Here is a 26,708-nt window from a genome sequence, read left to right on the forward strand (position 1 = left end):
AAAAAACAAACACACGGTCATGGACACAGAGCTGGAGTCAGATGATGAGTAACAGGTTACAGTGGATCTGTGATCTATATGTGATGCTGCTGTGGATGCCCATTTCACACACAGGTTGATGGTTGAGGTTGAGGTTGATCCACCTTTTATTCTTCATTTGGATCCGCATGATGTTGCAGATGATGGATGTTACTGATACGGTCATCTCAGGCACAGAATTCACAACCAGCACGTCCAAGTAACATCTTTATATTACTGTGCGTATATAGATGTTTGCGTCCTGAAATATGTGTTAATGCTGCTGTGAGAGCTGTATCTGCTGTAGCAATGCCCCACACACAGGGTGTCTAAAGGCTTGTGTATGTTCTGTGTAATAGCTCATAATTTGGTTGTGGGTTATAATCATAGCAGGGAACCATTATTACAGTTCAGATTGGCAACAGCCACCAGATTGGTGATAAATGTAGTGCCATAGGCTCGTGCACAAGTTGTTGTTAGACGAAATGTCTTAAAGTCTTTGTAATAGCGATGGCGTGGTTTAAAAGTACTCAACCATGGGGTCTGACACCTTTCTGAAACAATCTCTTACTGATAATGAGGCTTAGTAAAGCAGCACTCCTCTAGATGAAGTGTTGAGCGCTGCTGCGTAACGAAGAGCAAATCCAGCGTAATTTAAAAATATGCTGCCTTTATTTTTTAAAGCTTTGATCACATTTTCACATTTGCCTGGTATACAGTGTAAGCCCACATCAAACAGTTATTTACTATTTATTCATATCCGTCCTGCGTTGAGTCCTCAGCACAGGAATTACTCCTTATTTCATAAATTATTTCAGTTAAAGGAATTAAGTTGGGAGATACAAACAAGAAGATTGCAATTCACAAAATAATGGAGTTCGGTTCTGACACATTCAGGAAAGAGGAAAGAAAAGCGAGTCGATGAGCTTCTTCACAGAAGTGGCACCAATGGAGAAAAGCGTGGGGGCCCTTTTGGAGGCCGGTCACAGCAGGATTGTCTTCTTCGCCCTTACAGTCCGCTTTCATCCTGCAGCAGGACAAACATCACATGTTCAGTTGACATATCGGACAGGACGCCGGCTCTCAAATGACTAACAGGGGTGTTAATAAACTGGAGAACCGTGTTAATATGTAGACATCTGATGATACAGTTCACATGTGAATGTGGACGTTGTGGACAAGTTTCCACATTGCTGCATACTTTGGATATAATGTCTAAAGATAAGTAGAAGGACGCAGGTCATCAGTAGATGTTTAACCATGCGCTAAATGTGAGCTTAATCTTTAGCGTGTGGATTTGTCTTGTCGTTCGTACAGTTCATGTTGGTGTTTATGAATTTTGACCTTGTTTTCTGTCAAGCTGCTGGTTTACTTATTGCACCTTCATGGAAAGAAATCTGTCACTGCTTTTACATCATGTATATTTTTAGTAATTCTTTTAGCTGCTGCATCAAGAGGAAGGTATTGGAAAATGTTATCTGAAATATCTGAGACATGGGAATGTTTTTATGACCTTAAAGGTTTTTGTTTAAACTAACCTTTTATTGTTGAGTTTGGTGTTTTAGCTTTAGATTTCTTTGTGCAAGTTTGGATTTTTATGTTACATGCACTCATTGCACTTTTGGAAAAATGTGCTTATTTGTGAATTTGCACTACAAACACAAACAAGCAGAGGTTTCAGATTGCATAACGACTAAAGACAAACAAGAGATAAAATTAGCTCGGCTCTGCGCAAAAGTATGAAGATCCTGTTCACAGCAACTGAAAACTACAAATGGCACATTATGTCTCATATCAATCGATCAGTCATTCAATTTGTACATCAGCCATAAACTGCTCTGTAAAAAGATACATTGAAAAGGTTACCAGCTAGTTAGACGACCATTTTTGCACTCGAGTTTTGCATTTTGGCTGTTTTTGAAATCATTTGTAATTACAATTGGATGTGAGGATGGTTTACGTTCGTGAAATAATGCAATGTGCACTACTGTGAAATTAATTTGTCTGCTGAACACAGCCCTGAAACAAAGTGTATAATGTGCTCACTCCTTGAAGTATCTTTTAGAACGACATAGCACTAAACAAGCGAGAGGCGGGTGTGACTGAGAACCAGAGGGCCCGTGGTGCCTGCTGTTCCCACATGGTAGGAGCTTGAGCACCTATTCTCTGTGTCAAACCCAGCTTACAGTGAAGAAAAAATTCTGTAATCTCATTGTACAGACTGACTTGCAATTATAAACCAGAAAGTTTTTGTTAATTTACAATTTTGTTTTCTTTCCTGAATATCTGACGCTCGTGCTCTGAATCACAACCTGCTTTATCAGCTATTTTACCCTACACAGGAACATCATTTATAAAAATTTATTATTAATTGAAAAAAATAAAACAAGCATAAAAAAGGTACATTTTCTTTATAATATGATTTCTTTGTGCAACCAGAGGAGTCGCCCCCTGCTGGTTGTTAGAGGTATTAAGGGTTAGGGCACATATACACTGGCTTCACTTTTTCTTTTCCTAGAGCTTTTATACAGTCTGCAGTCTAAATTAGTTTAATAATACAAAGCATAGATTTTTTTAGACCTTGTTTCCCAAAATGCTTAAAAATTCCTTTAAATTAGTGCTGTTTCCGTCCCCACTGGGAGCCCTTTTCCTATCAACACAGGATCCAAACTACAAAACTTGTTTTTGTAATCACTGACAGGCTGGATGGAAGTCATGACCCGCAATCCAACAGCTCTAAAGAAATTCAGTCTGGAAGTACAAAATGGCCAACGGCCATAAATGGAGTTGCCGAGAAGAGCCGACTCAGTTCCAGCAACCAAACCAGCTACAGCACATTAGTGAGTCGTCACTACGACGCTCATGTTTGAATAAACTGTTTACAATTTTACTGCCTCGAACGTCTGACCTCTGAGACTCGCAAATACACTCAAGTGATTCGAAGGAATTCCTCTACCCTCGCCCAGCTCAGGCAGAGGTTTAGGATTCGTTCACTTACGTCTTTGCTGTCCCGACAGTCTCCGCAGATGCATCCCAAACAGCCGTTGATGGCCTGGAGGCCGCAGAGCACAATCTGCAGCAAGCCCATGGCCAGCAGGATGGAGAACAGAACGATGTTCCACAGCACTATGTTTTTAGGGTGCACACATGTAGTCCACATATCCTGGTTTACAAGGTAGCTCCCATTGCCCCTGTGAAGGAGAGGAGCAGTGGAGCATAAGCAGTGACCAGAGCTCATACTAACAGCATTAATGAAAATATGGATGGGGATGGGGAAGTGAAGAAAAGGCGGTGATGGTGGAAGAGAAGGAGAAAAAAGTGTGAGGTGGAGAAAGCAAGCGAGTTGTAAAACTTTTCAACCTTACTTATTTACATAAATATTAAAGGAATACTTCTGAGAAATAATATAGTCAAAGGAGCTTGCGAAGAAAAGCGTCTGGACTTCTTTAGGTTACTTGAAGACGTTTCACCTCTCATCCGAGAAGCTTCTTCAAGCTTCTTCGAGAAATAATATATATTTTCTTTCTTGCTGATATGCTCTCACATCCCCTTAAATCAACACAAAGTCTGGAAACAGGTTAATCCAGTCCAGGCAAGAAAAAACAAGTCTGTGCCGCAGCTCAACATCTCACGAACATCTTGTTTGTTTGAAAAATCGAAGATTAGATATGATATCATTTGATATTTTAGAACATTATTTCATTATTGCTACAATCATGTAAAAAAAATATTTCACAGGGCCTAATAGGACCTGGCTGGATCAACAAATGTAAGCTGCTCAGGTCCAGTGACCAGCCGACAGCTGGTATGAGGTGTTTCTGTTTATATGCTGTGTTTGGTTTTTACCAAATGTAACATGGTGCATTATGTCCAAACATCGCAAATTTGGTCTCATCTGTCTGAAGGACATTGTTCCAGAAGTCTTGTGGCTTGTTCAGATGCAGCTTTGCAACCCTAAGTAGTGCTGGGATGCTCTTTTTACGGGAAGAGGCTTTGAGCTTGGGTTTTTCACAGGACTGCATTTTGTTACAGGCTCAACAGCTAAAAAAAACAGGTTAAAAAAAAAAAAAGCCAATACAGATTACCAAGAACAGCAGTAAACAGCTGTTCAGTAAACTGAAAATGAGTCACAATGTCCAACTTGCACAGTCTGAACATGCAAAAGTAAGGTTATGTCCCTGATTTCTCTCTTTGTGACAGCTGCTCATGGGGCGAATTTATATTAGTTAAAGTTTTTCATTGATCAACATCCTGCAGTGTCTTTTCTTGAAATTCCCTTTCACATTAAACACTATCACTGCAGGACAGTGCTTGATCAGCATTTACTCTGCAGGCAGTAAATATTTATATGTGACATCTTCAAACTTTATTTAAAGGCTGTTGAAGGTTAAAGCTTTCCTTTCCTCTAAACAGCATCACAGAAGTACAGAGTACATTACAAGACAACGAAGTAAACCAAAATACACTGATCATAAATGAATCATTTCCCTTTTTGCAATCTAGAATTCTGAAAATTTTCTTTCCTCAATTTGATATCTTATCGCAGCCTATTCATAGTGACACAGACAGCAAACACAAAGGCATCTTTCCCAGCCTCCTTCCTCGCAGCAGATATAGAGCACGTCTTATGATCTGAGAGAATCACTTCTTGTTTTTCATATCATCCTTTCAGCACCGTTAGAAATATTAAACAGCAAAATAGTTTGGGCTAAAAATCGACAGTTGACAGAACAGAAACGAGAAAGAGGAACTTAAAGTTTTCTGGAGGAAGGACAAGCCCAGGTCACATGTTAATAACCCAACATGTATTGTGTAATCAGACTTGTTTTTCTTGGTTTGCCCTTTAAACTGCTGTCATAACAGACAAGCCTGAATATTAACAACAAGCTCATATTTATTAACAGTTGTCCCGATTGCATGATGGGCCTTTATCACCTGCTTGTAAAATGACTCGGCGGTGACGATCACTTTGGGTGGATGCTTATGTAACCCTTTTAATTCCGTCTGAGTATCGATGAATATTGCAAATGTTTAAAAGGGTCAAGAAACACTGATGGAACATACTGGCTCGCTGTGCCACCTACTGGACTTTAAGAGTATTGCAGGATAGGGCTGAAAGGGGAAGGTGACGTAGAGAAGGTGGCACTGATAAAAAGACAGGAAGCTGAGCTGTACATTGGAGGGATAGTGGATATACTGCACAAAGGAAGATGAAGATGCAGTCATCAGGCAGGAGGAAAAGAGGAAGACCTCAGAGGACATGTTAGAGGGTTGGTGTGACAGAGGGGGATGTTAGGGATAGGGTGATACTCTGTGCCAAACTCTAACAAAACCAACCAAAGGAAGAAAACTAATACAGTAATGATTATATATTTTGGTGCTTCTCAAAGAAAGCTAAAGCAGTTAAATATAACTTAAGAGAAAAGAAGAATAACTGAAAAAGGAAATGTATATATTTTATCTGCCTGAAGGGTATCAGTCAAGACTATAATTACTGGCTCAATCTGCTGTTTCAGTGCTTATCAAAAAGTACATTTAAAAATATAATGATGAAGGTGGGACACTCACGTGCCCGTGTCTTTAAAGGGGTACTCCCATTCGCCACTTTCCACCTGGCACTTGGGTCCAACAGCCAACCCAGCTGAGGCGACACTGGTGCAGTAAATCCCTCCAAGAACGCCGACGGCGGAGGATATGACCGAGCTGAACATCTAAAAGAAAGATGAGAACATTTAGGTGTTTTTTCACTCGTGCAAGAGATTACGAATTATTGTAACTGTACAAGTATGTTTGTTCTTTAGAGAGATTTTTTTAGGTGATCTCTTTGCTGTCATTCATCATTTCTTTCTTTCTTTTTTTCATTTTTCTGGGACAAGTTCATGTTAATTTTACTCAAACTTAATGTGGAAAACAAATGGAAGGAGCCATGAATCACTGTAGGAGACAGAAGTTATATGAAGTATACAATATACATACATATATATATATAACCTAAATATTTACTGTTAAGGGTTTTGGTTTCCATATTGGGGTTTTTATAAAAGTCCATGAACAGGGCTTGGAAAAGAGAGAACTTGTGTTGCTTAACTTCTATTTCAAAGAGAAAAGTGATTTCCTTTTTTGTTTTTTTAACTTTTTTTTCTGAAAACATGCAAAAATATAAATAATCAGGCCCTAAAACTAAAACATTATCAACTCAAGCATCATGGAGCTTTCTTTTAATAATAAATAAGCAGGTCGACATAGAGTAAAGCTAAACACAAAAGTTTATTTTATCCCCTGTAGAATCATTATTAGGTTACTAATTAACTGATATCATGTTTTATGGCTTTTATCCAATATGTAAAATATAAACAGTGCTTAAAAATGTATTAAACTGCCAACCAGTGTAAGGTTTAGGCTGCAGTTGCCCTAAATTAACAGTGTTGGTAATAACATTAAAAAAAGTTTCTGTTATAGTGCCTGTAACGGTTAATCCACCAGTATGAAGAAGCTCTTTAATGAAAACAACATTTTTAATGATAAAATATAACTAATTTTGTTATCCAGGAATTTTAAACAGCCAGTTTTGATTACTTGCTAATATAAAAATCTAATGCGTATTTCCCCGATAAATAAAAATATCATTTGTAGCTTTAATCAAGTTTTTTGCATTAAAAATCAATATTTGTGTTTTCTTGTTTTTATGACAGGTGATCTGATGAATTTACTAACCCCTTTATGTACTGTTGTTGATATCACTGCAAGGTTATCTACCCAAAATAAAAAGGAATGGCAAAATGCACGTCTGTGATGTGTTACTGGACAGCGATCACATGGACAGCTCATACACACAGTGGCTTTCTGCCTACGCTTACTCAAAGTTAGCCATTTATGGTCTCAGTGCATATAATTAACCCAGAGGATCGTACTGCCTTCAACGTTAGCAGCCTTTCAATGCAAACATAATTTTTTTATTTCCCTTTTTCTTTCTAAGTGTCAATGACCTAAGATGCTAAAAGTCGAAGCAGTGCATATTTTTAAAAATTGCTGTCTGGTTATTCAGACTTAATGGCTCCTCACTTCTGTAATTAGCGACGTAGTTCCTAATAATCAAAGAGAAGTGAGGATCTGGAATTCAGATAAAGAGCTGTACTTCTGCAAAACATCTTCAGCAAAACTTTAAATACTTATTGTTTGAAGTACTAATGATTGTCTTTGTCGGGCGCACCTCAAACAGAGCATGTGGGCACATTAATGATCATGCACTAAAGTTTGTCCTTTGGACTTTTATAAACCTTTTATTACACATCATTATCAGTGCAGTCCCCCACACACCACAGTATTGTGTAACATGGAAATGCAATAAATCTTTCAAATGATTTCACTCACCCGGCAGCGGTTGCCACAGCAACCTTGTCCACAGCAACCCTTGCCCCCGGCCCTGATAGCTGAACAGCTCGGACACAGCATCTGACAGGTGCAGAGACGAAACATTACATCTGCTATCAAAAAACAGTTTTTGTTGTTGATGAATTCTCTCAAAAAACTTTTTTTTTTCTATTTCTTTGGGTCCACCCACAGGTTACATACTTATTTGTGTGTGCGCATGTGCACAATTGTGTGTGTGTGTATGTTCGCTTATCTATCAAACCAAATATTTGTAAATCCTGCATCAAGGTTTACCCAGCAGGCAGCGACATCCCAAAGTTAGATGAAAGGGATCAGACTTCCTGGTCTGAACTGAAATGTTATACTGAAGCACAAAAGATTAAATATTTATGAATTATTTATTGATAGTGATAGCTCACACAATGTCAAGATAGTCCCCTTTAATAAGGGAAGTGTAATACAATTTAACTACTTTAGCTTCTTTAATAGCATTAAGGAAACTAAAGTAATGAAAGCTGGCAAATTAATGTAAACGCTACAACATTTCTATCTCTATTATAGCAACATAAATACTTTAGTAATTTAAGTGAATTTATTTATTTTATTATTAAAGATCTTTTATATGAGTGGTGTGATTTGGTTACATTCATTATTTATTTTCAGAATGACTTACATTTACATTCTTCTTCAATGTTTTGGTATCTAAAGCATGTTCTATGTACACATAAGCTGAGCTAGAATTAAAAATGTTTACTCAGTGAGTCATAACCCCTCTATAAAATAATCCTTAACCATTGTTAAAGGTGCTGCTTTTACAGGTTTTACATATGACAAGTCAAATAATAACATCACGCTGAACCCCAAACCACTAATAGGCTGATAGAGACAAAGAGGCGTGTACTGTTAATAAAAATGCTCTAACAAAACTCTATGCTAATCTAAAAAGGATCATGCAGTAGTAATTCTCAATAAAACTCAATAAACGTAAGCAGTTTAACTTTACTAGTTTACACTACGAAACGTAATGGCTGAAAAACCCAATAAAAATGAGCAATAAAACATTTCACCAGACTCTCTGCGTGGAACTGGTTTACTCACAATCAGGCCTCCTCCGAGGAGCCCCCCCATGAGCCAGACCTCGGTGGAGATCTCGCTGGTCTTCAGTTGCTTCCCGTCGGGGAAGAAGAGCAGCAGGTTGGAGATGATGCAGATGAAGGCTGAAGGCAGCAGGATCAGGCCCACCAGGCGGGCGCACTTTCCTGTACAACACATGGCTTAAGCTTCTTTTTTCTTTCACTTGGCTGCTCTGTGGATCTGACTCCCCTCTCAAGAGGAAGTCGGTGAAAAGTGCAGGAAACCAAAAAGAGGAGTTGAACGAGAGAGAAAGAGAGAGCGAAAGAGAGCGAGAGAGAGGAGATCACCTGTGGCGGCTCACGCCACGAAACTCAAATACAAGCAGTGACCGTTACAGCGGGGAACAGAGAGGGAACAAAGGCCAGATGTTGGCGTGGGTGCTCCCGATCTCTGATGTCAGAGCTGGGCGTCTCCTCACACGTCTTAGATAAAGATGAAAAGTCTTGAGGTAGAGACTTATATCTGTAATGTAAAGTTAACCAGAAAAAAAAGTGAACCACTGATAGACTACATGGAAAGGTGGGGGGGGGGGCTGTGTATGTGTGTGTAATTGTGAGTGTAATTGTGTTTGTTTAGAGAGCTTCATCATTGTCTTAAATTCCCTTTGATACCTGCTGAAGATCTGAGGTCATTACTGCATACATATCAGTCCACCCATGATTGAAGGGTGTGCTGATAACGATTTTTTTCCATGCACCTGATGAATCAATCACTCATTCAGTCGCTCAGAAACAGTACTAAATGTCCAGATCCCTTGGGCTCAGAGTTTGGACAGCATATAAAAAAAGAGAGAAGACAAAAATGTTTACTAGAAATGACTGCGTGGACTCTCAACTATGAAAGTATCAGGTCAAACTCCATCACCTGTGATGGTACCTAGGGGGTTCTCGGGGAAGGATGATGCCAAAAAGGCCTGAATCCATCTCAGACCTGCCACCCACCGAAAATATTTTGTGAATTTCAAAATGCAGCATGTATGACAGAGGAGCCCAGGAACTGCTGACACATTTACAATTCTCTGTCTCTCAAGAAAGCACTGAATCACCTCTACGCACTGTGCTGCATGACGACGATCCACCACACTGATAAACATGTCACTATAAAAAGACTATTTGCCCTCATAAACATGAGCAATAATTCTGAATAAAATGCAGCTGACAAATACAAATCAAAGCTTGATTTATTTTTGCAATAATTAATCATTAATGAAAAGTGCTCGTTGTAAATTCACTGTGTACCAATGACGTAAATTTCCATTTAAATCTTTCCATTGTACTTAAATAACAAAATTTACAGGGACATTTTTTTTTTTCATGTAATCAAATTGCTTAACGTGGGCATAAATATTTGTGAGTTCATGCCACAAACGTGTCTCATTCAAAATGAGCAAATAATTTTTCACTAAAAGCAATCTATTCAATTTCAGTGCAGTTTTATTTATATTCCTGTTAAAAATCCCTTTTAACAGAAAGAAACCTCCAGCAGCATTCAGGGTCACCTAATCCAGCAGTAACTATAAGCTGTATCAAAAAAGAAAGTAGAAAGAGTGTCTGTCTTCTAAATCCAAACTGGAAGCTTTAATATTTAGATATTAGTCTAGAGCAGAAGAACTTGTTTTGGAATTAAAAAATAATAATAAAACAAATTATAATAATGTGAAGCGTTGAGTACCTGCCAGCAACTATGACTGTGCATTAAACCGCCACCACATCTCTTTAGAAAACACTGGACTGCATAGCAAATGTAATTCGCACAGGAGCAACGTGTATAAGAGACCCACGGAAGCAGAATTTGTACTTTTAGCAAGTGACTGTGTTCTTTTTAATGAACAAACGTGTGAGCCAGTGCAGCGGTGTGGTTCACTGAACAGCTCTGCACTACAATGATAGCCTCTGGCACGGAGAGCTTTGAATATAGAGATGCTTGTTCAAATCATTGTGATGGTTTAACCCACTCATGGAATTTAGGAAATTTCTTGATGACTTTATTTCTAAGTATGTAGGAAACACAGATGAACAATAGAGGAAACAACAAATCTTTGCCTCTTCTTCCATCTGTTCAGTTTGGATGCCTTAAATATGTCCGAGCATTAAAACCAGTAAACATGCCCCGCTCTGCCTTACACCACAGCAGCTTTATTCACACTTTCTGGTGATGTAGAACCTCCGAGTGTTTTACTTTGTCTGATTAAAAATTTAAATGATTCTCATCCCACTTTTCTCGCGAGAAAGTTGCCAAAAGCCAGGTCCTCTGCAGTCCTGATATAACGGTCCCAGTCTGGTCGATGACGCTGCACCCCTGCCAGCCAATAACGTGAACGGTAAACAGCTGTCACAAAACCTCGTAGTTTCGCGACCCCCTGGCAGCCGTCGGCAGACCTGAATTAAAAGCCACTTGCATTACCATAGTTTATTTCTTTGTCACGGAACAGCGTAGTTGGATAAGGTGACATAATCCAGAAGCGTCTTCAGCTACAATGACAGGCAAGTGCACCCCTCACGGAGTCTCAGCAGCCTCGGGGGTCATTTGTTTAATCACAGCTCACACAGGTTTGTTGCCTGTCATGCGCAGATCAAGTAAAGGAGCTCGTTTCAAAGTGCCTGCAGGCTCGGGACAAGGCTTACTGTCCATACAGCCGCTTCCCTGTCGGTGCGGCCGTGCTGACAGCAGATGGCGCCATAATCACAGGTAATAACAGACAGGGGTGTGTTTTGCAAGCTCATAAAGTGTGGTTGTCATAGATACCGTAATATTAAGTAATGGCTGAAAGTGCAATTAAGCAAGCAGGCTACTGTCCTTAAGTGCATTTAACGGTGGCTTCATTTCAGGGGCCAGTATGGTTTTTATGTGCTTATTAGTTTATCTGCAGATTAAATGTTGTGATAAAACCACAGCACAACAGCAACAGCAGTTATAGTACTCGTATGCTTCTCGTGTACTAATGCACTGGTTTTTATAATCAAGCAACAAAAACCAGATACAATATTTATTCATTTCTAAGATCCTGTGCTTTTCTTAATTATCACATGTATATAAGCATTTTTCTTATATGCTCACATGTATACATTTTAGGTTTTGATATTTAGATTTGTTTACTTAGGCTGATTCGATTGCAAGTCAGTGCACTGAATTTTATTTCTAGTGTGCACTCAATGGTCTATGTTCTTAACGACAGTAAATGAACCCAAGTACTCTTCCACCGATACTACTCACTATATAACATTATTCAATTTTCACTTTTATTTGACTGTTCTTCTAATATGTGAATTTGTGTTTATCTATAACCTCATACTCACAATTAATATACATGCTCGTGTATATTGCACTGCAGTAAATGTTATCGTTTGTTTGTTGCGCAGGATTTTGTAGCTCCTCATAATGCAGATGTGCTCATGTGCTGCTGCAGTGAAACTTTCATTTCGTGGAATAAACCTACAAACTTTAATTTATCCAATCTGCTTTGATCTCATCTGGCACTGAGCTTAACTTGGCTGTGAATTTCCCCAATGAGAGACAATAAAGGATATTGCTATTCTATTCTATTCTATTCTACTCTATTGTCTGTAACTTGGTTCAGTAGTAAAAACGGCATGCAGAAGTTATAATACAATAATGTGATCTCTATAGAAAGTAAATAAAACTGACAGAGGCAATTTCCTCTCGTAATTCTTTTTATATATTTTAATAGTTTCGGCAGACTTTATTTATAAAACAATTTACGAATCACAGATTTTGACTTACCAAGAGAAGGCAGTAAAACAGTCAGACCCAAATGTACACCTCACAAAGTACGATTGCTTTTCAAAAGCCGGAGATATCAAATGTGATTTTACGATGCCTCCCAGTAGAGCACTGTAAAAGAGCCCAGGGTCTAAGTATTGTTAGGGTTCCAGGCTGCAATGTGGAGAATGCATCTTATGGACTGACGGTGTGTGCCGAGCGGACTGCCATCCAGAGAGCTGTGGTGGAGGGCCACACACAGTTCAGCGCCATCGCCGTGACATGGTAAGACACTCAGTCTCAACAAAGCACGTTGCAACATATTCCCGAGCGCTCATCCTGTCCTCTCCTCTATGCAGTGACATCAAAGACCGCTTTGTTGGACCATGCGGAGCGTGCCGACAGGTCCTCATGGAGGTGAGGAGGTGTCTCTAAGGATTTTTTCCCATCTAGGAAAGTAACCCAGGAATCCAGGAACCCATATTCATCCTTCCCTGTAAAACACATCTACAGTGATAAGTAGCTGTGTGTCTTCCAGCAGGAGAAGCTGCATTTTACAGGCTTGTTAAACTAGAACAGTAAAGTGTTATAGCTTTGCTACAGTGAAGGGCACTTTGTATCAGCAAAAAAAAGCATATTTTCTCCTCCTAAAATATTGTCATAAACATTTAAGATTAGATTAGATTTATTATGTGTCCTTTCAGAAATTAAAATTGTACCTTTGGGGAACTGGAGGCGTCACACTTACAGACATCAAAGACAGTAACAACAAGAAAGTGCTGCAGTAAAATTGATGAAGATCAAATATGTACGAATATGTGCGAGTGACACCCATATCATACCACATCATATCATGTGTCACCTGGATTTGTTCAGCAGAGTTATACTGCAAGGTATAAAAGACCTCTGGACACGCGACATTCATAAACGTGGCACCCTGTAGCTCCAGCCCGATGTTAGTAAGGCGCATTCACCATGATACATCACTGAGCATGTCTCGCCCCTTTCCCACCACTTGTGATTCTCAATGTTGGGTTATACTTTGTTGTTGCTGACTTGTGATCTTCCTGCTGATGTTTACAGTGTGATTAGAAGGGATGTTTTCTGTAATCCAATAGACCATTTTAATCAAAATTAAAAACACAAACCACTCTAAACCTCATGCTTTACATACATGTAGCTTTTAGAAATATAATGCATGAACTTTATTTTGTTAAAGATGACCCATTATTGTTAGACTCGCCATTTAATCCAGTCCAATGATATTTTATTCCAGTTGAGTCTTGCCTGGGCTTTGAAATACTTTATGTTAGGAATAAATTATAATTTTGGAAATGACCCATTTTAAACCTTGCTTGCTGATATTTTTATATCTTTTTTGCTTTCTCTCTGTGTGTTTCACAGTTTGGATCAGACTGGACTGTATACTTGACCAAGCCAGACGGCTCTTACAAAGAAACCAGCCTCAGTGAACTGTTGCCTTTAGCCTTTTCCCCATCACATCTAGCTAAGAACTGATGAAACCTCAGTGAGATCCTTCTTCGGCTGATCTTACAGTGACATAGCAAAATTAAATAATTAAATAAATAATAAATAAAAATAAAACAGCCTGTAGACTTCTATCATCTTTGAAGTTATTTTACGATAAATAAATATAAATGTGATGCCAAGCTACCCATAAACAATAAAGCTTATTGTTTAAACGTCTGATGTTTTTTTGTTACGCAAGCGAGGCGTTACCAGAGAGATCTCACGATGACGTTTATGTGTCTGTCATGTGACCACGCTGGGCGTGTCTTAAATTCGTTTCCGGAAACATGGAGGCTGTACTGAGTGATGTGGTGGCTCCTGAAGACCTTCTAGTAAGTTTTCACGTTATTAAACTTCTTCCTTGGGATTAAAACACACATTTAGCATATGAGCGACTTTTCCTGTCGCCCCACGGCGTCTGTCAGTCGATAAACGTTGGTACTCGGGAGAACTGTGACATGTCGACACGCACTTAGTCGCGTCACGTAGCTAGCTCGTGCTAATCATCATGTTTATGAGTGAACATCCGGACACTGTGTTATCGTAGTTTCGACTAATAAAACAGTTTATGGCTAATGTAGTTTGGCAGTGATGTTAGACTTTACTTTGTGAACTAACCTGCTCAATAGCTGAACATTGTAATTGTTCCTCGTGGATACACAACAAACAATACTGAGGAAGGGTCAGGGCATCTGCTAATATAAACACAATCGAAGTGACTTTTTCTGTAAATGAATAAATAATAATAAAATATGAAACCAGGTATAAATTTTAGGTATAAATCTGGGACTCCCCACCATTTGACCTTAGAACTGAAGAAGCTTCTCGGATGAGAGGTGAAACGTCTTCAAGCAACTTAAAGAAGTCCAGACGCTTTTCTTTGCAAGCTCCTTCGACTATGAAACCGGTCATTTTTGCCTATTTTTATAATTCCAGAAATTTGAGAAGAAATATAACAGCGAGCTGGCGAAGGGTGCTGTCTCCAAAGAAACAAAGTTTGAGTATGCTTGGTGTTTGATCAGGAGTAAATACTCACAGGATATCAAGAAGGGGATTGTACTTTTGGAGGGTAAGTCCACCCACTGTGCCTTATGTACTTATAATGTTATTACTTTTCTGTTGGCTAACAGGATTGTTGCAAGTGCCCCTTGCGGTGTACTGAAAATCCAGATAGCTTGAGTCATCAAAGTAGCTTCCTTTTTACCTCGTTAAATCACCATCGCAACTGATGCTGAACACATAACCTGGGCCCTGTACTACAAAGCGAGTTCAACATAGCTAGGATTTCTTTCAGCTATCAGGATTCACTTATCCTAACTTTGGGAAGCAGGATAAACGGTTACAGGAAGCTGGTTATCAACTCGTAAAATTAACCAGAGCTTTCCCTTGCACCACAAAATAATGTAACTGTAGTAACTAAAATTATAGAAATGTCCTTGGATTGTAGACTTGTTATAGGTTTCCTGATGACTCTTTTCCGCTGACGCAGTGCTGGTGCTGTACTTATTCAGTTTGGACTTTTTTGAGAACCAGCCCACAGTTCAACATGAGCATGTATATTGCTGCAGTAGTTAAGTACAGCTTCTTTCATTTAAGAAAACTGGCAAAGGGGACACCTGTCCTTTCATCTGGAGACTGTAATAGCTACTTTTATTATGTCTCAGCTTGATTATTGTAATGCCCTTAATGTTAGAGTTACTCTTCCCTGTCGACTCGATATTGGTGCAGAATGCTGCTGTGCTGTGCTGTGGGCACATTACACCTATTCTGGCTGCCTGTGCACTCTAGAGCCCAAGTTCTTGTATTTGTTTTAAATCCTTAAATGGTCTAGGCCTGTCTTTATTCCCACCCTCCTGTCCGAGCTCTCTGGTCATCTGACTTGTTGTTCCTATGTGGATAAATTGCCTTTTCACATTAGACAGTCAGCTACGTGTCCATTTCAAAAACCCATGTTAAAGCACATTTATATTCTCTGACTTTCTACCCAGCATGTGACATACATCTCTGCTTGTTTTTATTGTTTTATACTTGCTTGTTTTTATTTTATTGCAGTTTTTAGTGGTACTGTCTTCACTTCATTTTAATTTCATTTTTACGTACAGCACTCGGTGTCTTCTACGACTGTTTTTAAAGTGCTTTATGAATAAAGTTGGTACGCTATGGACTGTTTCAAACTAATAGTTTAATCTTTTGTTTGGTTTTTGTCGTTGTTTTTGTTTTTAAGTAGTTATTTAACTACATTGTTAATGGACATCGGTATACAAAAAGTGTGAGATGGAAACTGTGAGCCCAGGCAGGTCACTTCAAAACTTTACAGTAAACAAAGACTTGATAAGTTAAAAGTGGGAACAGAGCTGGTTTAGTTTCAGCCGTTGTTTAAGCTGAGCCTTAAATGTGTGATAAGTTGAGCGCTCTGTTATTCCCATTGATAGACTCTTAATTGGTTAGTATTTTGAGTAGTAACAGCACATTTTGTCCAAATTTAGTGAACCTATAAATTACTTCACAGTCCCCTCTAGTGGTGGCCCTAGTGCTAAACCCACAGTCTGTGCTTGCACTAATAAATAAAGGAGGTTGGCATGTCCATGTAAAATCTTATACATAAAACAGTCAATTTTTAACATTATTAAAACTCAGGGATTTGTCATCAACACAGCAAAAATATTCCAATCTTCAAATGGGAATAACTTTTAATCAAGAATTTTTGTGGAGGTTTTTTCTTTTTTTTGTAAGTAATGAGTCTATTGATTTAAGTGTTGTTTCAGCTGTTAACTATAAGGTATTGAAATGACAAGCAATGCAAATAAAAGGATTGTACAGTCTAAGCTGCGGTGACCATCAGAGTCTAAGTTGCTGCTGGATTGCCCCTGCGGGGTCCTGGAGCCCGGAGCTGGGTGAGTGTGTGTGCGTACAGGTCTGTGTGTCTCCATGTTGGGTGAGTGTGTGAGTATTTTCATATGTGTCTTTGAGGGTGGGAATGCATGTTTGTGTCGGGTCTTAGACTCCACCTCTCTCAGAACATCTCCCCCCCACACTCCCTGCCAGTGGCTGGTGCCCCAGCCTGCTGGTGCCCCCGCCTGCTGGTGCCCCAGCCTGCTGGTGCACTGATGGTTCTCGGTGCTCGGGTGTGTACTGGCTCACTCTCGGCTGTTGCCTCTTAACATTTTATGCATTATTAGCACTGTATGCTGCTCAGTAACATTCAATATTTTTATTTACTGTTACTGATGCTCATGTTGGTTGTTGCTGTGGTTTCCTACTGTCTTTTTGTTTGATTTTTCTTTTTCTTTTTTTTGGTTATTGTTGTTGTTTTTTTCCTCTCCTTTCTTATAAAAAAATAATAATAATGATAATGATGAGTGTCATCAGTGAGTCATTGCGGCAGCTCCTCCTGCGGTCGCTGAGGTCAGCGTCTCCAACTTTGGAACCAGCAATTTTGTGGTCTTTTTCTTTCTGTATAAATGGGTGGAACTGGTTTTGGATTAGGCACTGGCGCTGCGTCACTGGAAAAGCTCAGCACAGCCAGCTCCATTACCTGCACAGTGATTATTCTTGTAACTTGTGACTTTGTGGCTTCAGTGTGTTTTCAGCTTTCCTGGTTTGAATCGTGTGTTTGTTTGTTTGTTTGTTTGTTTGTTTGTTTGTTTTTCTCGTAGAACTGGTTCAGAAAGCATCAAAGGACGACTCCCGGGACTTTTTGTTCTACCTTGCAGTGGCCAACTACAGACTCAAAGTGAGTGGCACCTGTTTCTTCTCAGTTCAGGTTTATGGGAGACAAAATGAAGAAACAGACCTGCAGAAATCTCTGCTTTTGTATCACGCTGCTTTTGAGCTTCAGATAAGAGAGAGGGCAAAGGTCAAATCTGACAGACAGCGCAAAATATTTCTCTCTCTGACTTTACCTCTTACTTCCTGCTCCTCCCTAAAAGCATGTCATCTTACTCATTGGTTCGCATTTACCGAGGGTTTTTCTAATTGGTCTAATCCTAAAGTACTGCTGAGGCATGGTTACATACACTAATAGGAAAATGTTTCCTTAACACACCCAGTTCTCTGTAAAAGAAATGTCCTCACTTGTATTTCAGTACCATAATGTGCTCCTCTCTGACCTCCCACTCACCGTACTTGGAAGATAACTAATCAGACCTTCAAAGTCTGCAGGTCACAATGAACTCGGTCTCTTCCGTGTTACCTTTTGCACAATGAGTGTACATGAACGCCTTTTACCTGACGATCTTCAACACATGATGGATTTCTTTCATGCTTTCCTGCGTGAATAAAAATGTCCTTTTTAATGATGCCAGAGCGACATGCCATTTAATGAATCTGTGGAAAAGTTTTGCCACTGAAGCTGGCGGTTACCCTGCCCGCATTCCCAACGAGCCAATCAGCAGCTGAAGCGGTAAACAAACGAACCAATCACAGGCATGCAGTGAGAGCTTCATGACCGTTTGAACTGTGTGGTGGACATAAAAAGACGCAGATAAGCACACTTATTGGTATCCTTGGTTTGCCATATCCGTTACATGAATCAGCATTTGTTTCGAGTGATCTGGAGGGATGACGTCGATCATCATCATCATCATCATCATTTATTTATTTATATAGCACTTTAAAAACACACCTGGTAGACCAAAGTGCTGTACAATACTTATATGCACATAGCGGCACATTCAATGGAGGAGCGTTGTGTAACCTGGATGTGGATAGCAGGCGGAGAAAAAAAAAACCTTTTTAGACCCTTTATTATGGAGCAAAGTCCCACTGACCACAGCAATTACTGCCATGGCTCTATCTCCCCATTAATTTAGATAGCCGCTTGGAGGTGTTACAGGGGTGGCTGTCGAGTGATGAGAGCTGCTTTTGGAAGGACTTCCATAAACTAGACTTTCTCTTCTCCCTCCAGGAATATGAAAAAGCTCTCAAGTATATCCGCATTCTCCTAAAGAACGAGCCGGGGAACAAGCAGGCTCTGGAGATGGAGAAGCTCATCGACAAGGCTTTAAAGAAAGGTAAGAAAGAGGCACTAAATGGTTTCATAATAAAAGCGCTTGTGTTTTGAAAACTACATCCTGACCTTTTACCTCTTGATATCTAGATGGCCTTGTCGGCATGGCGATTGTCGGGGGAATCGGCCTTGGCGTGGCCGGCTTAGCGGGCCTCATCGGCTTGGCCGTGTCAAAAGGAGCTGCCAAATCCTAACTTGGGTGTGAGTGGGAAGGTGGATGTTTTTCTGGACTCACACACTGACCAGCCTGCATAAAAATAAAGCTTTTGTACTAAAAGCTTGGAAGACGTAGAATTCTGATTTGAGGGTGAAATTAAACTGCGTTATTTAAAAGATTTGAATATTGCCAGCTGTAACAGGGGTGAAAATCGTCGTACATACATTTGTTGACACACTAATAACCTGTCACTTCCTCATTTGTCGTTTAAACAAACTAGAATAGGAGACGTGTTGTTTAACCCTTATATAATTTTTATACTGTGCACTTCAGCCCAAATATTTACAGCTTGTAAAAAGAAAATTTGTCCAGATGCATGATTTTGCTTCAGTTGTTGTTCGTTGCATTGATTTTTGAAGCGTTACAGAAAGTGTTACTGATGAAGCGGAAAGTGAAGCTTGTAATCCTGTAATGAGGGAAGAGAATCATTTGTTTGATGGTGACGTCTCGGTGACTCTGCCATACTTCTGCTGCTGCTGCTGAGGAGGCAGTGAGCAGATGTTTGCATTTACTCTGGACATGCAGTTTCTTAAAGGGATGCAGCTCTTATAATGGAAATTAAACTGTTTTATGTTGTGTAAAAAGCATTTCCTAACATTAATATTAATGGGTTGTTTTCCATCTCTATTAATAAAATGATTTTCAAATGAGAGATTTGTGTTGTATGCTTTTGATATCTCAGAGTAACACACACACACACACACTACTGTGGAGTAAAAGCTATACTTTAAATTCTTTTGCAGCACAAGTAGCACAAATAAGCATTTGATTACATGGAGTCCTCATTATAATAAGAAGATATTAAAACATTGAGCAATGTATTTATATGGATAAATACATTGTAATGAAATGAAATTAAGAAAAGTCAAAATCTGAATTTTACATAGTTAGCATAATTAGCCTATGTTGTTTGGGATATGTATTCACAAGTCACATTTTAATTGTACGTTGAAGCCTTTTATTCACCTGACATCCACAAACAGCACACAATCACCAGTTATCTAACACCTATGTCTGTGGGAAGAAGCTGGATTGCCCTCGCAGAGAAATCCACGCAGAAAGGATCTAAACGGCATTTAGACCAAGAACCTCAAGCAGTGACTGCACTGCTGTGCTTTAAAAAAGAAAATAATAATACTTTTTTTCAAATCAAATCAAATCACTTTTATTGTCACATCACATGTGCAGGTACATTGGTACAGCACATGTGAGTGAAATTCTTGTGTGCGAGCTTCACAAGCAACAGAGTTGTGCAAAATACAATAATGTAAACAAGCAAAATACAAGAATGGCTACATCTGAAACTAATAAATATATGTACAATATATAATAGTATATGCATTTCTGGATGTGTATACTAAATATTTTTCTACGTGTGTGTGTGTGTGTGTGTGTGTGTGTGTGTGTACATATTTTACAAATTAAATAGAGTAAATGAATCAAAGTACTTGAATCAAATAATTAAATTAATCTACAAATGACTCAAAATTGTTTAAAATCCTTTTATAAAATTGAACGCAACTTTAAAAACATGTTATATACTTTTGAAGCTATTTTCATATTTACTTTAGAACCTGTTTAATATGTATGTATAATCTTTTTATTCGTTTGCTATTTGATAATGAACCGATAATCTGACATATGCGATATTGCGCAGTGGTGTTCCCATCACTGCCACGCATAACACACATCAGATCAACAAACACGGTGAACACAGCAGCTGTGAGCGCGGTGTCAAAGCTGTAGGTCCCGACGAGTCACCGGCTCGCTCCCCTGACGATTCCCGGTCCACCTGACTGGTTTGTTAAAGAGCGGGAGCGCGCGCACGCAAGCTTCCTCACACACCAAATGAACTTGAACGCATTTAGCTCCCGAACTCCTTATTACCACAAGGCATATTTATGTTCACACGTCCCTCAGTATTAACACCTGAAGTCCACAACAGGCTCCGTGTCAGATTTTCCTTCCTGCTTCACCCTTTGGCGCATCAGTCAACAGAATCTATGTAAAGCTCGGTGTTCTTCTGCACCCAAGCATTTAAGTCACAACACCGTCTTAAATCAACCAAACTCTGATTTGCATTAAAATGAAAATTGCTGTGAAATTTTAGCTTCACATATTAAATACTTTTCCAGCTGATTTTTTTTTTAATTACCGAATCAATCAACCGATAATATATTGAAAATATGAAAGAAGACCGGCACTCCTGCAAAGTCCCATATTCAAGAACACATTAATTTAAAAAAACAAACAAACAAAACAAAAAACCTTCAAAGTTGCAAAAGACAACTTGTGACAAATTTAAATGATAAACACTTGAATTACTCAATACTGTAAAATTAGACAATTTTTTTAACATTACATTTTTAGTCACAAAAATGAAGAAAACTTTTATTCACCTTTCTTATTTTCTGCTCTGCTCTTTGCAAAAAACATGTGATGGTCCATAGTTTGAATGTACAGTAGGCTACATAATAATTGCCGTTCAATTTAGCGTCATATATGTATTAGAATTAAAGGCGTGTTTTTTGTTTTTATGACATACAATGTTTATATCGTTTTTCTTGCACATTAAAATCAGAGGCAGTAATTGAAAATGCTTATTTCAAAAGATAAACTATTACAGATGAAAGCCTGAAATGTTGAATTTTCTCACCATCAAAATAAAACGGGGTCTTTAATGTGGGACTCGTGCATCAACAATGTCTGCGTATTGGCTTATTAAAATATGTAGTCCTGCATATTTGTGCGCACAATTTCTGAATAGTAAATAGTTCACTGCACTATGATGCTAAAACAAAAGATAGAATGCTTTTAAACATCGATTTATTAGTCACAAAAATGAAGAAAATGCTATTTTCATGAAGGATCGAGCAAATAGTACAAAATCCTGGAGTTTCTAGGTACGCCTGTAAGTACAACTGGGAAAATTTCCTATAATGAAGAGCACCTCCCTTTCTTCAAGGCACCACCCACGCTCCTGTCATTGTTTCACTGATTTCATAAAAAGTGGGTCCTTGTAACTGATGCAGATACTGTTTTATTAAGGTCCAGCATCACTCCAACACAAGACAGCTTATAATCTAGACATGGTTTGGGATGAAGAAGAACTGAATGGCTTTAAAACACACGGTGTAAGCGTTTCTACAAGGAAACAGGAGCCAGGATTCTGTAACACTGTAGCATTTTTCCTACCATATCCATAAAGACCAATCGATAAATCAAAGTCCAATATGAAACCCCATTCTTATCAATGTCATTTATTAACTGTTAGATTTACAATGAGGGATTTGGTGCACACAATGTGACAGCTTGTATTGTGATTGTCATCTCTGAGAGTTTAACCCACGCACGAGTTCGCTCACTCTCGATCATCCTCATATCTTGACCCTCGGAGAGATTCAAACAGTCAACATCTTTTTACAACGGGGAGGTTTATGGAGGCTATGGTTTATGTGCCGCGTTATCAGCGCGGTGGGATGTTACTTATTAACCCGGGTGAAAGGACCGAAACTCGGATCGGCCTGAGAAAACAATCATTTTCTCTGGTGTAAAATAGATGATCATTTAGGTAAACAATTAGATAAAACCATATCTGAAGAAACAAATATCCAAACAGAGGAGCAGAAAATAGACATAATGTCTAACTGACCCCCGAGCTGTCTCCAGCCTCTTCCCACGCGCAGTTTAAACACACTTAAACATCAATGATTCATCAGAGCTGGTGTAATTCAGCTCAGCTTCAGTGCGTCTGAGGGCCAACGTCCGTCAAGTACCCAGCGGGTTTAACACAGATACTAATGTTTAATCACCGCGAATGAGCACAGTGTAGAGGCTCGCTTACCCCCCGCTGTGCAGGTGTAACTACACTGGAAATTAAGGTTGTTGTATAATCCAGTTAAACAGCTGATTGCGGGCAGACACAAGGAAAGGCGGTACATGTTACTTTTTGTCTCTCTTTTATTGTGCTGTTCACATGTCATATTCATCATAATGTGAAAGTGAGTCTGTCTTTGTATGTGGGCTGTGTCGTGAAACAGAGGCCAGAGGCATCTGCGGGAACAAAGGCTGTTTGTGTCGCAACCGATCACAGAGCGCTCACAACACTTTACAGGAGCGAAGCAGACGTCAAAATGAAGGGTGTCGGAATTATGGAAAAACTCTTAACCCTTGTCCTTTGCATTGCATTTTTAATTTCTTTAACTGATGATGTGTTGTTGCCGTTTCTTTTTAATCTGGCATTAACATAAATGACACCATGTGGGTGCTGCACAATCACAAGACAAGTTTCTTCTACTGTTTTTTTTTTTTTTCAAAGCACAAGAGTGTTTTTTAAACTTTTTTCTAAAATTAAAACAACAATAGCACAGGAAATGGACAAACAACACAGAAAAGAGGACGAGCTTAAACAAACAGGATAGAAAGGGGGTCACGTGGTTAACTGTATTCTCCCCATCATCATGATATATATATAGTACCATGAAAAGGTGTTTTCTGAAAAGTCGTAGTAGAAAGATTTCTTATTTTTAGTGTATCTGTCTCAATTACATAATGTGTAAATACAAAATATAGTTTTTAAAGGATTATTTCTTCTATTTGGGGGGGGGGTATCCAAACCTACAACAGAAGAAGAACAAAACAAATGCATAAATAAGTAAATGTGCAGTTCCATAAATATAAAGTACTAATAAAGAAAGGGAGAGGCTTATTGGTAAACTTTGAAAAGACAGACAACAGAGATGACCTCTGTTTGTAGTCAGCAGCCAACTGTACACACCTGGAATCTGGTGACACAGCCATGCTGCACAGCTCTTGAGACAACACCAGTGCATTCAGACCAAGTTCACGAGGCCGTTATTTAAGTGAATAATGAATATGAACAATTAACTGTTATTATTATAACTCATAGCATCACTTAATTGCAAACTGAAATTATGGCTTCAGTGTTAAATGTATGTATTAATAGTATTATAAGAAGGAGAAGAAGACATTATATAATAATACAGAAAAAGGCTATGGTCAAATATCTTAATACACACACACACACACACACACACGTGTATATATATATATATATATATACATATATAAATATATATACATCTCCCATCTGTGTTACCCAACCTTCATTTCCTTATAAGCCTTGTGGATTTTGCACCATCTGCAATGCAGCTTTTGATCATTTTTCATTATACTTGGATACAAATGATTTAAAATGAAAGATGCCAAATCTGTAACTTTCTGGAAAGTGAGTGGAAAGTGGAAAATCATAGTTGCTCTTTGAAGTTTCGACCTGTTGCTCATCAGGACAATGTTAATGTTTACCCAAGCATACCAACATTTGCTAATTGGCACTAGACTCTAGTAATAAAATCAAGATTTCTGTGTGGAAATTTCACCTTGTAAGTCTGTTTGTGCGTACCTCTGTGTGTCATAATGGGAAAAGTGATTCTGAAGACACCTATTGTGGCAGAAAATTAACACAGCGGTGAAACTGAATACTTTGGCATGTGTTTTCTGTCCATGGAGCAGCACTGCAATAGTATAAGATGCGGTCATGACATTTCACAAGTTTTGCTGACACTTTCACAGATGGGTACAGTCTGTACTTGAGAGATTCCTCAGCAAGATGAGTTCAGGTTTTAAAGATATTATGGTGGCACCAAATCCAAATTTATTCTTTGTGTACCAATAAATCCACACTGTCTGGACCTATGTGACAGACTTATACCTGCCATTCCCTGTGGGTATTTTGCGCTGGTAAAAAGCGGTGAATATTGCTCTCCAGTTTTAGCAATTTCCTCTTAGCATTGATATGCATGTTTCGATATGACACTTAAAGGTTGTGTAATACGTTAAACCATTTAAAGCAACTGATTGGTTTCATTATGGCTTTATGGGCGTGGTCAAAAATATTTGACTGTGGCCTGGCAACGTGAGCAACAGTCCAACAACTATTGTTTTATTTTGATACAAATGTTACTAAATCCTGATTGGTGTAGGAGATGTGAGGTCACCTTTTTTGTTTAGTTTTTTTATTTAAAGTCCACCCCCCTCCACACACACACACACACACACACACACACACACACACACACAAATAATTGTGAATCTTTTAACAATTAGAGTCAATGGATTATTTACAGACATACTGACGTTTTAAATAAACAAGTGGACACAAAAAACTTACTAAGCACTTACCTGCTCGATCTCATCTCTCTAGTTGTGTCCACTCATCACATGCTCATCTCGCCGGCTTTTAATGACCTGTTCTGGGAAAGCACATGAAAAACTTATAAACTTCGTTCCAGGAATTAGTTTATAAATGTCATATAAAGTTTATTTTAAAAGGCAGAGCCTGGGTGAAAGTTTCAATACAATAGCACAAAGTTATATGTAGCCAAGTGGGCAAAGAAATTGGGTTTAACAAAAAAGCTTTGCAAACACCTCACTCGTAAACTGAGACACTTAGGGCTGGACTGATTTCTCAGTTGAAAATGTCGCAGAACGTGGCTAATGTGTTTAGACGTAACTGTGGTTTGGATTTCTGTCTTTCTTGATAAAATGTTGGTCAGAGCAGTAAAAGGAAATAATAATGGCAGATATTTAGTTTGAAACACTTACATTGGTGTATGTAGTATGCATGTACTAACAGTATTTATCCTATTGTACATGATATTCTTAATAGTCAGATGGGATGCAAAACTTCAAGTATCTAAAAGGGTTCCTTTTAAATTATCACAATTAAGCTATAATTAATATTAGATTATTGGTTTGCTGTGCTTTTTATATATTTTGAGTTCACATGGCTGTCATTGTGAAAGAGATTGGATCAGTTAAATAAAGATAAAATAAATAATATTGACTGTGGATATCCTGAAGTGCAATATTTTTGTTACTACACTGTTTTAATATAACCATATATTGTTTCTATTCTGAGGTACGATATCTTTTTTATATGGACCATTAATAATGTTCCAAATTTTCTTTTGTACATAACTAAATCTAAGACATTAATTAAATCACAGGAAAAGAAATGTGTGTAAAACGTACTGAAAATGTAAAATGTAATGCTTTAAAAAAACGAACTAGTTAAAAGAAGCCATCAGGTAATCATTAAAAACATCAGCACAAATATCTGGGTGCCCCTTTCCCAAGAATGTCTTTGTTTCCTGGAAGGTTTGTTGGAGCATTAAATTACTCTGTGTTCTGGCTAATCATGCACTCCTATCACTGTGGAGAGATTCAAAAAGCCATTTGTGATGGAGAAGCATTTTGACAATATCCTTCTCTTCTCAACAGTCAATTGGGTGGGGGGGTGGGGGGGTTATCGGCACATTTATAAAAAATAAGGGTTTACATCAAATACAGAAAAAAATAAGATGAAAAATAAACAAAACAAAAGTGAAGTGTCAAAATCTTGTTTATATTTAAACGCTAGGGAGTAAAGACGTGTCTTCGAGCTGGTTTTAAAGATGTCGAGTGCTGGTGAGGTCCTAATTTGAAGAGGTAGATTGGAAAAGCTTAGGTGCAGCCTCGGCTTCAGTCTGCTTGTATGAACAAACACAAGCATCTGATGACTACGCCAAGATAAAAGTTCAGAAAGGTTATAGGGTGCTAATCCATTTAGTGGCTTTAAAAAACAAACAATAAAATCTTTAAATGAACTGTAAAGCATACTGGAAGCCAGTGTAAAGAAGAAATATGGTC

The 26,708-nt window shown here is 38.6% G+C and overlaps 3 protein-coding genes across 3 annotated transcripts; 2 read left to right on the forward strand and 1 right to left on the reverse strand.

Annotated features, from left to right (window-relative positions):
• Window positions 1-668: 668 nt before the first annotated feature.
• tm4sf5 (transmembrane 4 L six family member 5) lies at window positions 669-8,871 on the reverse strand. Its single transcript, XM_086280921.1, has 5 exons — window positions 8,488-8,871; window positions 7,390-7,470; window positions 5,587-5,729; window positions 3,017-3,209; window positions 669-1,045 (listed from the first exon to the last, which is right to left on the reverse strand). The coding sequence occupies exons 1-5, from the start codon at window positions 8,659-8,661 to the stop codon at window positions 1,028-1,030; spliced, it is 609 nt and encodes a 202-aa protein (XP_086137047.1). The 5' UTR covers window positions 8,662-8,871; the 3' UTR covers window positions 669-1,027.
• Window positions 8,872-10,805: 1,934 nt separating this feature from the next.
• On the forward strand, window positions 10,806-13,957 carry LOC147335682 (cytidine deaminase). Its single transcript, XM_086280945.1, has 5 exons — window positions 10,806-11,006; window positions 11,095-11,211; window positions 12,417-12,528; window positions 12,603-12,660; window positions 13,648-13,957. Exons 1-5 carry the CDS (start codon window positions 11,000-11,002, stop codon window positions 13,759-13,761), a joined length of 408 nt encoding a protein of 135 aa, XP_086137071.1. The 5' UTR covers window positions 10,806-10,999; the 3' UTR covers window positions 13,762-13,957.
• A 17-nt stretch (window positions 13,958-13,974) lies between these two features.
• fis1 (fission, mitochondrial 1) lies at window positions 13,975-19,650 on the forward strand. Its single transcript, XM_086280934.1, has 5 exons — window positions 13,975-14,105; window positions 14,710-14,842; window positions 17,430-17,506; window positions 18,680-18,785; window positions 18,872-19,650. Exons 1-5 carry the CDS (start codon window positions 14,061-14,063, stop codon window positions 18,973-18,975), a joined length of 465 nt encoding a protein of 154 aa, XP_086137060.1. The 5' UTR covers window positions 13,975-14,060; the 3' UTR covers window positions 18,976-19,650.
• The last annotated feature ends 7,058 nt before the right edge of the window (window positions 19,651-26,708 follow it).

This window comes from Aulonocara sp. 'chitande type north' Nkhata Bay, linkage group LG3, assembly GCF_057382095.1.
Source record: "Aulonocara sp. 'chitande type north' Nkhata Bay isolate Kocher_YH1m ecotype deep benthic linkage group LG3, A_spYH_male_GT1.1, whole genome shotgun sequence".
Lineage (NCBI taxonomy): Eukaryota > Metazoa > Chordata > Actinopteri > Cichliformes > Cichlidae > Aulonocara > Aulonocara sp. 'chitande type north' Nkhata Bay.